The following is a 12077-nucleotide window of genomic DNA, read 5'->3' as shown; positions in this document are numbered from 1 at the left end:
TATGTAAGTAACTTTAGATATTTACCTTGTTGTTAATAGGTATGGCATATTTGCTAAAATATATTTTTAGTATTATTGTGTGATTTGAAGGTTTATTTTCTTATAATTTAACATCAAACTTATTTCAAGTTTAAAGTATTTTTTATTAATTACCGTAACTGACTTGTCAAACGTACGTGATACGTTTTAAATTAAGTTCGTAAGCTTACCAAGTTATATTAATTTTTATACGTATTATATAAATTTAAAAAGATTCCAGCACTATTTATTGACCTTCAATTTAGACAGGCTTTTTGAAATATGGTCAAAGAAACAGGAAATTACATAACTCGCAAAAAATTTTCAAGGAATACTTTGTTTGAATATTTGTTTAATTTAAAGAGAACAGGAAATAGTTACATATGTGTATGAAAAAGGTACTTAAAAGAAGTAATGGTTTTTCTAATAAAACGGGAGAATTGAAAACCAATATAATTCTAAAATAATTTATTTGTTCACTTTCTGTTATAAAACAATTGCTTACTAGCTAACTTAATATTTAATATTTTACAACAAACATACCTACGTACTTCAATAGCGATCTTCCTACTCAAATTCATCATTTTAATATCTCTTTACAAGTGTTATCTTTTTTGAAAGATCAACTAAATAGAGGGATAAAAAAATAGATCCTAAATGGGAACAAACGCAACAAATTATAAGCCAATTCCTTATTTCAGTCTATACCTATCTTAATAACAATTGTACGGAAAATTCAAGCAAACTACAATTCTTGATTTTCTATTATACATTAAAACCTGAATATTACATTAATACTGTCAATTCGTTATAGTTATGGAAGGTTATTGCTTTTAATTTCAAATTGAATTATATTTATCTTGATTAGATTCTATACACAAAAATATTAATTAATGTTTTATTAACATACTATTCTCTTTTCACTAAGCATGCTTCACAAGGCACTATTCTAGCGAGATTACCTAGAAAAAAAACTTAACTGAAAACAATTGGATCAATGTCTATTAAATTCGGTTTTAACTCCGAAAATGTGCCTCAAATTACACTTCAATCATCAAGTAATAAATCAATAACATGAAGTTTTTGAAACTCAAGCCATTTTATAAGAGATCTTACAAACAACACTAAATTTTAAATATAACCATAAATAGCCTAAATTAATGCGTTAATAGAAGAACAGCACTTTCATTATTGTAAAAATAAATATGCTTGAAATGTGTGGAAATATTTAATCTATAATAACTATATTGGCATTTATAATATTGCTTTTTATGTTATAGTTAGCAATAATTTGGGACTATGCACACACGTCGTGTTTAAATTAAACGCATACGTGTACCTAACTAGCCTTTCGTAAAGAACTTAATTCATCACCACAGCGTATACCGTTTCCAAAACATATGCATACTTCTGGGCGCACATAAAGCTCTGTATATAAAATCATATGAACAATAAAGTCCTAGATGCTATGCCTAGCTTGTTAGAAAACGAAATTTTATATTTCGTGTTTATATTAAATACCAATGTTTCTTCAGTTTGATGTCTATTAGTCTTTATTATTCAGATGGTACATTTTATAACGTTGACCAGTAATACGACGTAATATTTCAAAAAAAAAATACGTAACCCTTATTTGATAGGACAGTGAACTCAAATCCATAAAAAAGAAATTTCAAATCCGTCTTGAACCGATATCACAGCATTTTGTATTTCGTGAATTATCACCATCCCTACTTATTGTAATATTTACAATTAATTTCCAACATAGAGACAATACACGTACATACGTAGTCCATATACAATCATTACTTATTGACGATCTAAATAACGGAAATTCTACGATTACAAAACAATGTTCAGTCAAATTTTAACAACTTGTATTAAATATATTTAATGCTGAGTAACGTAAACTATTCGATATTAAATCATTATAAAACAGACTTAAGAAAATTTACAATTCTGTACACAACAATTGTTTCCCCGGTCAAATAAAACCAATCATCAATCAAAGAACGCAGAAAGCGGAACCGCCAACAAATCTGTAAAGTTATGTATTACCGTATTATATTTCAAATTCGACGTAATATTTACATCTGATGGAATTACTTCCATCTATCAAACGAAACGGTATTAATAGTATTGCTAAAGACATTGATTTGGAATTATTCGCACAAAATTTATTTAACGAAAACATTCTGGACACGTATTTAATTCAAGTTGATGTGGCAGTAGTAGGTACTCTACATAGCGCGCACCACTGATGACCGGATTAAGGTACTGAAATGGAGATCACGGACCTGCAAGTGCAGCGTAGGAAAGGTGGACGCCCAAGGTGGACAGGCAAACTTGTTCTTCGTCAGCAAATGCTGGATGCAGGCCGATTTCAACCGATCATATTGAAAATTTATGGAGAAAGCCCATGTCAAGTGAACGGACGTCTTAAGGCTGAAGTCATTAGGATTGTCTAATAACATATTTAAGTTCGCGGGAAATCGTTAGAAGCGACCGCTAGACCGCGCATTGCGGCAAACTTTGAAGGAGGCCTATGCCTTGCAGTGAGATAGACGATCACGCGGTTCACATGATGATGATGATTTAATAGAAGTTAAATATTAAAACTCCGAATGGATACATTAAGAACTGAAAATTAGGTGTATGAAATTGTTGACGTATTTAATAAAATATCGGATAGTTTACGTAAGCTGGGCTCGGCGTATGTAATTGTTCATTAATCACTAACGAGTTGTGTCGTATCACCGCAGCGAAGCCACAATCTCGTTGTCCATATTGTTTTGCTGGCTCGATGCGTTCAGGTTTTTAGAACATTGCTGTAAATTGACTCTTTGTATTAATAAGAAACTTTATACTAGTTGGTTGCTTGATTACACTTAACTATGCAAAGTTATTTTCTTCATTCCAATGCCATGCCTCTGTTTTTAGAAATTTGTTTTTATATTTACTTTCGACTTTAAACTAGAGCCACCAAAAAATGAAACAAAAACAACATATTTTTTAATCTTACCATCTGCCGAGATTCCCAAGCTTTCATTGCACTTTTATACTTTTCAAATTCGTGACACCAATCCGAATATACTTGTTTATATTCTTGAGAGCGGCTTGGTTGAGTACACCTAAAACAAAATATACATGAGTGCATAACACTAGCCAGTCACGCTTAACATTAAAACATTTGCAGGTTTGCTTTATTTTTCTACTTATCGATAGCTCTTCTAATAACGAGCAAACAAGTCGTTAAAGTTATACGTGAGAACAGAGAAGTTCTCGCACTAGACATTTTATGTTACAGCTAAACTAAACGGAACGATGTCTGTAAATTTTTAACCCGTTAAAATCTCAAAACATGTTCTTCACGACTTTAAATGTTATCTTCGTTTGTTTTAAAAAATGTAAATATATAAAGCATCACCTAATTGACATATACAATAAAGAAAACACATATCCTTTAAACCTATTTATTTTAACAAAAAAGTTGAGATCAGAAAAGAAACCGAAAGATACCCTATTCATTTAATTGAAAATTATTACCTTTGGGTATCAATGTCAAGATTGTATGACGCGATAAGCGTTGGACCGAAATAACATTCGTAGCGACCCCGATCGAATTCAGTCACTGATAATAACACCAAACCCCGCTCCGACGTCTGCAGTATTCGCTCCCAACTTAAAGAAAAAATAAAACATTCATCAACAGAATGTAAGATTTAATAGGGTGCGTATCAAGTGTATATATAAATATTACGAATAAATTTAAGAGTTTTCTTTAATTATAAATGTGTATGACACATTCCAATTATAATTAATGAATAGTAAAGTATTATACATATTTGATTTAAATTCAAATAATCAAAACTTTGTTAGCAACAATAATTTTTATAATATCTTATATTTCTATCCACACCCCTTCAACAGTCAGAAGTAGGTAGTTGTTATCCATTATTCTAATCAATATTCATATAAAAAATTACAGTAAGAACAATTTATACAGTTTGTAACAGAATTATTACCAAATTTAAAACAATATGAAACAGAATAGTTTTAATTGTATAGAACCATTTTTTTCTTCTTTGTATAGAATAAATCCTTTAATTAAATTATTACACTTAAGTTTTTTTTTACCAATGTACTTACTTGTAAATAATCTTATAGCGTCCTTTTTCTCTAGAGTGATGATACCAGATCACAACCTGGTCTTTTAGAGCTTCAGGTGTCTTCCCGAAAGCCGCCAAATGCACACTCTGCCCATAACCTGCCCTCACAGTTCTTTGAGGTGCACTCGCTTCGCAGATTGATGGCGTAGAATTTGTTGCATCGTGCAATAGGCCAGGTGTGTACGGACGGCATGACCCTGCCTCCTTATCCCAACCACAGTAAGGATCTAACACACAGCGTACACAACTGTCATACCTGTTATTAAAATTTGTATGTAATATTATTAAGGTATCTTTTTAAATTCTTATTAAGTCGTAAAGTATTTTTACAAATAATAACTTTAAAAATCCTTAATGATTTCATACATACTTTTAAACATTTTTATTTATATTCGAACAGATATACATAAGTGTGTAAAAGGATTAATTCATTACTGTTTCATATACAAATAACGGGTAAACTTGTCTGGAATTGTTATATATAATTTAATGGGTGTTCCAAATTATGATCGTTGGTCAGAGTTGAGTCATCACCAATTTGTTGATTCATATTATAAGCTCCTAAAACCCGTAAGGTTTTTGAAATATAACGATTCTTGCACTGTAAAGCCCAAATAATTATGTAATAAGAACTAACCGATGTGTACACGCCTTAAGTGGTAACTGTCGGAGTCGGTTGTCCGTTGCCAGATAAAGTGCGTGGGTGCGTCGTGACAGTGCGAGAGCTCGTACAGTCTCTGTACCCGCCGCGCGCCACACATCCGCTACCCGGGACCCACCGCCGGCCCATTGCACTATTTTGTACACCTCGCCGCTACCTTCGCAATATCCACTTAGTTAATATTTTATTATAAAGGAAACAAACAGTAGAAGACACTCAAATAATAATTTAAGCAATTTTTTTGAGTATTTTCATAACGCAATACCTAAAAACAATTTCATATGAGCAATTCTTTGAACTACGACGTTGTTCTTGGTTCTTCTGCGGATTTTCTTATTTCCGATTCGATCACGCAGCGAAACTTTAAGCATAGCCCTCTTCATTGCTCCCTGGGTAACTATGAACCGTCTTATAAGGCTCTAGTAAGCATCAAAGACCTTCATAACACATTGTGTTATTTTGGATGAGATGTTAATGAGATGTTTCAAAGCGTCTCCATCAATTCCATCATACATTATATAGGAATAGCTCTACGAAACGAGTTCTTGTCGATTTATTCAGTTTAATTATTTCTTTGCTATTGTTTTTTTATATGAAATTCAAAAGGTGTTCTCTTTTACATAGAAATTGGTACATACCCGAATATATAAATGCGAATAAAAATTTGAAAGGAACTAAGTCAAAGTGAAAACACACATAAATTTTACTTACTAGTGCCAGCATAAAAAACAGTGTAAGTGATGTCATCGCCTAACATATCGACGAATTGTTTGTCTACTACCAACGTCGTGAGCACCAAATCTCGCTTGTAGAAAGCAGGGGTGTCGCCCTCTTGTCTAACCGCTGAATCCATTAAGGGGTGTGACCTGTTAATAAATTAAATTGAATGTAAGGTGCAGTAGATTTTTTGAAAATTCAACAACAACTTCATTAGTAGGTAGGTTAGGTTAATTGAAAATGTTTTTAAACTTAATTAATTGTTTACAAGCTTTTTTTTGTTATACTGAGGAAATCCATGATCTATGAATATTGACTATTGGACAGATGAAGATGTCTTAGCCAGTCACAGTTTTTGAGGACATCTATAAACCACCTACGTTAATGAGTAAACATTACTGTGTTTTGTATTCTCTAACGTAATTTTAATACTTGCACAATAATCAAAAATCCGTACGTAATAGTTTAATAATTTTCATACAAGTTACTAGACTATACGTCATCATCATCATAGTTTAAAGCATAGCTTGTGTGTCTATTCCATTAATTTATAAAAAGCCTCTTAGTATGTAAAGACAAAGGTCTAAAACTAATGTGTTTCCAGAGATGACTTAATGCACAAAAACATGATCTGTCACTTCGTGGCTCATTCGGAAGCTCACAGTTGCTGAACGAGCCATGGAGAAAGCTACCCCCGAGGGTTTTTTTTTTTTTTTTTATTATTATATTTATTTCTCTATGAGGTCGAATCAGGAATGAGGAGATCTGTAGACGAACGATAACCACTGCGGCCTTAATATACTGGAATGAAGTCTTTACGTAGCACTACAAAACTATGCGTTATCTCTTACCACTTAAAGCCTGTGTCTCTCATTGCTAGTTGCTTCTGATCAACTAGTTTATGCTTTCATCATTGTCCGGGTACATTTATGTTCGTTTGTACATTGATATCGACCTTAATAATAAATCAGAACAAATTTCGCATTCCGTCATCAATTAAAGTACACGAATGTGACCCAATTAGGAGAACACGCATCGCGTCTAGCGCTCGATGTACTCTCGTACAGATTAGTTTTGGGGAAATATAAGATTATAAATGCTCCGCTTTACCGTTATTCTAATTTTGTAAAGACATGTTATGCTATAAAAGAGATAGATCAGTATATATTTCAACGTGTATTATTTTTTAAATAAATTCGTTTGCATTTTATTACATTCAGGAATGTCTACATTTATGTGAAACATGCATTAAATATTTTAATTTGAGTATAATAACGCTGTTCCTTCGTCAAAATTTCTTTCAATTCTCGTACGTAATATTCTAAACTCGTACAATGTCTTGACAGAATTAAATGTAAACTTGATTCGCAGGTAATTTTCCTTAGGTTCGAATGAAATATTAAATTAATACAGACCATTAACTTGTTTTATTAATACTTTTTATTACATTAATAAAAAATAGGCTATGGTCCAATCAAGACAAGTAACACCGAGGCTATAGTTAGCTACCGAAACCGCTTTACCCCGTCATATTTAATGGAATCAGGCGCTACCTTGCGGAAGTCCATCCTAAGTAAGAAAAGGACCAATGTTTAGCCACTTTCGAGAGTGTACTCTGTGTTTGGCACTAATCGGTGTAACATAACTCCTGAAGATGCCCCGTGCAGGGGCAAAACACGTGTTGAGTAATTTGACGGTGGCGGTTGTGTAATTCGCATTGTTTGCCGCATACGCAATTATCAGCGGGCTGGCGGGCGATGCACTTTGTTGCACGACTTCCACTGCATGTGCGGAAGTGGCTAAATATTGGTCCTTTTCTTACTTACCCCGTCATGTATATAGGCGTGGTGAGACGGAGGTGGGGGGCAGTATCGGCCGCTCTGTTCCTTCAGTTCCTTCGCCTAGAGCGAAGTACAACGATTTCGGTAGCACTATGTAACAAATGTTCCTTTGCATTATTCCTGGCATTTATTTAAAGTGAAAAGTACAGAAGTGTCTGGCAGTTATTCCGTATAAAAATAATCGTTTTGGAATGTAATTACCTGATAAAATTTAGTACATTATCCGGAAGCGCTTCTGTGTTATTAACACAAGTGCCAGGTCTAGGTTCTGGCACCCTTGCTCTAAGAACAGGTAACCACGCAGAACTTGAAGTAGCCTAAACAAAATATATTTTTTCAATATTTGTAACAGGATTTTTATAAACACATTCTATATATTCGTAGGTAAAACCGAATGACGTCTATTAAAGCAAACATGTAAAATTTTTTGAAGAAAGCTTTTAATCATATTGATTGTAATAAATATAGAAAACGCATGACGCTTCGTACATATAATTTTTAATAACCTAAGTTAAGCTTCGAATGATACAGATTAAACAAAGTATTAGTATTAACTTAACTACCATTAAATAAATATCACAAATTGTATTTAAAAAATTAAAAGAAAAATGTTACAATATAGATTTTCACCTGTTCTTTAAAGCGTCCGGCAAAGGCGTTTTGTATGTCTTCCATCGTGTAAGTACAAATAGCTGAACCAATTAGCCCATCACTTGCACCTGTTGTAAAGGCAGCATAGAAGCGCGTGGTATCCCCCGGCATTTGATACACACTCTCTAGGTCAAAAAAATAAAACAAAATGGTTTAATAAAATAATAAAACTATTTGTAATCATAAACGTCTATTCATTAAGGTTGCCCAAATGTTTCCCAAGACGCATGATCTGCCAAATTTAAAGAGCTCTGAGAACTTTTATAGCTGTACCAATCCTTAATTTTAAAAATGTATATTATAGAATAGTTACTTTAGTTAATAGTAAAATTATTGTATTAGGTTTATCGTATCTGTAAAGATAATGCATGTTAGATGATGAGGCAAAGATTCAATAGAAACCAAATAATGTTTTAATTATTAATAAGTAAGTAAATAAAAAAACATTTTTATGAAAACCGCACATTACGTTAAATTTATTTAGCATAAATAACCACATTACCCACATAAAAGTAAAACATGATTCAATTTAAAATTTAATTGTTTTTAGAAACTCACGTATTTCATCAAAATAGAACGGGAACTCTCCAGGTATGCTGCAGTTGAGTCTCGCTTTTAAATAAGTGGCCCAGTTCTGGCTAAGTATGTGCTTTCCCCCTGTATCTTGTTTGCAAACCCGAGCCACCCGAGAGTATACAGCCTTTCCACAGTTCATGAATTCAACTGCAGTTTCTCGAAAAAATAGCAAAACGTACTCTCCAACGTCGAAAGATCCAACAAAATTAGTTTCTAAAAATTATAAACATCTATAATAATCTACTTTTCGGTTACATATTGTATAATAAAAATAGTTATAACAAACAGCTGGTTCATTTAAATCTATCAAATAATATTGTGATTGTTAATTAAAATTCTCTTTTCTTGAAAGTATGAAACTTTGGAATTAGATATATACTCACTGTCCAACCATTTCGAATCATATTTCAAAGTCCTCTTAAAATTAAACCTCTTTTGTCCAGTTCGGAAATCAAAGAGGTCATTGCGGAAAATGACTGGATCCGCTTTGGTGAACTCGGCGTTGGTTCCAGCATACAGTGCTGGCAGCCCGCCAGGATTCCCATGGGTCACCCATACCGCCGTGCTATTATCCGCCGGGTCGTAAGGACATTTGGCCACTCCGAGGCCCACGCCTGGCACGTACTCGTGACGAGGAAGGTGTGTCAGATTTAACTACGTGAGCAAAATATACAATAAAAATTAATATATTTATTGTTGTTTATTATACTTTTATTGGTATTCACTAATAACAAGCTTCCTTTGTTAACTTAACAAAAATGTTGCAAGTACTTGTGAAACTTGTATTAGCGTGAAATGTTTTAAGACAATATTTCTTATGTTAGTGTCTGTAATTTAATTATTAATTGTATTGCAATATTATGACGCCTAAAACTACTTTTACATTCAAAAACGTGGTTTTATAATTGTTTGACACAAACATATATTTACCACACCTTTTAAAAATTTAAAAATACATCTTTAAATAAATTGTTGATTGAAATTCACCATCACATATGGTCACCATTATATATAAGGTGGTAAAGTACAAATGTTTAGAACTGTATGTCAGACTAAAACAAAAAATAATAATATTGATGACTATAATTATTATATTAATTTCTGTTATAATCTATAAAATATCGACCACAACAAAAAAGCTGTTTATATGTTTTGAAACAACAATAAAAGTCATAAGTGAAAAACGCATCATAATTTAAAACGCACGGCTAGTGTTCGTATGAACAAAAGTATGACGTTAAAACAAATGAAAACAATAAAATTAAAAATAAAACTCTTTTCAAATTTAGTGTTTAGTACAAACTACCGAACGTGTGGTCGAGAACCAAGAGATGTCTGACCACTTCCACAATAACTCGCCGGGGCCGCGTTCCGTTGTGGTCTTATTCCAGGTGAGGGTTAGAAAAGATAAACAAAACTCATTTGTTATTTTACACTACCGCAATAGCGCTTCGCATCGCTCGTAAATGTATTCTATACAGTTAATAAAAACATTGAATAGAAATTACCTTATGGAAACAAATTCAAACTTGCGAAGCAAAATTAATACATTTTTTTTAAATAAATCATCTGTCAGTTTACTCTAGTACATATTTTTACCATCAGTTTTTTCAGCGTGAGAGAAATTTAAATGATTTCAATATTAATTCAGAATCTACTTAAATATTGCCATCGTGCGCCACTGACACTAATACTTTATAAGAATACGTAAATATGAAAAAATTTTTTTACTCATGATAACTACTGAATAAAAATTATTATTAAGTCGTTAAATTTTTCGTAACCCTTTCAATATGCCTTCCCTTCTTAGTAATAATGATAATGCGATGAGATTTGTCTAACTTTTTATATATTTATTGTTACAGTACTTACATATACAACCCAATCCTTAGGGCTGTGCGCGTTGGTACCGCACACATATAAACGTTCTCCATCGCCGAGGGGCTGCAGCACTCGAATGTGGTTCCTACACTCGAACGGCTCCGACTTTCCTTTGCTTACACACCGCGCCACATTACTTGCCTCTAGTAGCAAGGCGTCTCGCTAAAAACAAGTTTACTTATCAACCAAAGAGATAAATTTCTCAAAACAATATAGAAAAATTTATGCTATTTTTGTTTTTAATTAGACGAATGTTATTGGTCTAAGTAACTATCTACATGTGTATATATGAAGTTTATATATATACTGATTCATTTCGATATCTCTTGAGCTAGAAACATAGAGACTAAAAATTTGATAGGATATTTTTCCTAGAAGACGACAACTAAGAATGAATTTTAGGAAATTAACCCACAAACTATAGCTACGGGTTAAATCTTTACGTGAAATTTTTTATGACGTATTTAAATTACCTAGAGTGGCTTTTATAAAAAAAATACCTTTAAAAGGCTGGGTAGAAGTAGAAGTAGAAACGCTAAAAATAAAATATAAATTTTAAGAAGCGTAGTGGGCAAAGAGACAGCTAGTATATTTTGTTTTCTTTTATTAATGTTACTATTAACATAATATTGATATACAAATACTTTCATATTACATTCACTGTTGATAACGGCGACTATACTTTTATACAGTTATTCAAAAAGATTATCGGAAGAAATATGATATTTAAATAAAAAAAATCATTAATATGAAAGAATTCGGAGATGCAATAAACACTGATCATAAAGAATTTTATAAAAAAAAACTCGGTAATCGTTAGAAACAACCAAACAAATATTTATTCTTTTAAATGAGCTTTGTTAAGATCATTCAAAATGTCAATTCGTTGATGTAATGTACATTTATATATTTTTAAATGCTATTAATGTTTCCAATTTTCTCCATAAACTACTGCCACTTTACTTTTGACTCTCACATTGAAAGTAAAAACACCCAATAAGAGTTGCATTTTTAAATCCTTTGGCAGGAGAAAGCTTTACTTTGTACACGTTAGAGAGCGCGAAGCTCAAGTTTCCGCATAATTGTAAGTGTTTTTTCTTTTAAGTGAAATTACTTTAATAAAAACTCACGTGGCGTAGAGATGCGTTAAAAAACCCCTCCGCGCTACAGAAAGAGTGTTGTTCTTTGAAACCTAGCGAGCATTAACGAGCTTTTATCTCTAACATGGTTCCTCGATGCGGTTCACTTCTATTTATATTAACAGCTACTGACTCATACTAACCTCACAATGCGACTGACTAATATCTGTCATGTTTAGTTTGAATATTCGATCCCTGTAACAAAAGCAGAGGAAGTGACATTAAATTAGTTACAAAAATAGGTCCCTATGTAATCGTAGAACCTAGGTCTATATTTCCTGACAAAGTCGCTGCGAATTAATTTGTTTGTTAATGTAAATGTATAAAAGGATTACGAAGAGAAAAAGGAACAATATAGGTTGTTAAAAATGACAAACAAAATGTTTATTTTATTTGATATTGCTTTCTTTTATTATTTCTCCAT

The 12077-nt window shown here is 32.4% G+C and overlaps 1 protein-coding gene across 1 annotated transcript in view; it reads right to left on the bottom strand.

Moving 5' to 3' along the window:
* Positions 1-498: 498 nt before the first annotated feature.
* The window catches only part of LOC137928622 (semaphorin-2A-like), a 61339-nt gene continuing 49760 nt past the window's right edge, over positions 499-12077 (bottom strand). The window contains exons 3-14 of the mRNA XM_068771527.1: positions 11797-11848; positions 10506-10676; positions 9017-9287; positions 8616-8846; positions 8037-8182; positions 7608-7723; positions 5560-5714; positions 4825-5005; positions 4168-4443; positions 3565-3699; positions 3041-3149; positions 499-2846 (exon numbers count right to left, since the gene is read on the bottom strand). Coding sequence (XP_068627628.1) covers positions 2772-2846; positions 3041-3149; positions 3565-3699; positions 4168-4443; positions 4825-5005; positions 5560-5714; positions 7608-7723; positions 8037-8182; positions 8616-8846; positions 9017-9287; positions 10506-10676; positions 11797-11848 — 1918 coding nt within the window. The 3' untranslated portion in view covers positions 499-2771. The remainder of the gene's footprint in view (positions 2847-3040; positions 3150-3564; positions 3700-4167; positions 4444-4824; positions 5006-5559; positions 5715-7607; positions 7724-8036; positions 8183-8615; positions 8847-9016; positions 9288-10505; positions 10677-11796; positions 11849-12077) is intronic.

This window comes from Battus philenor, unplaced genomic scaffold (genome assembly GCF_028537555.1).
Source record: "Battus philenor isolate CCGP_79_NKW_IND1 unplaced genomic scaffold, ilBatPhil1.0.hap1 SCAF_4, whole genome shotgun sequence".
NCBI classification, from domain to species: domain Eukaryota; kingdom Metazoa; phylum Arthropoda; class Insecta; order Lepidoptera; family Papilionidae; genus Battus; species Battus philenor.
Note: the sequence above shows the minus strand (reverse complement) of the source record. Positions and strands in the feature narration are given on the sequence as shown.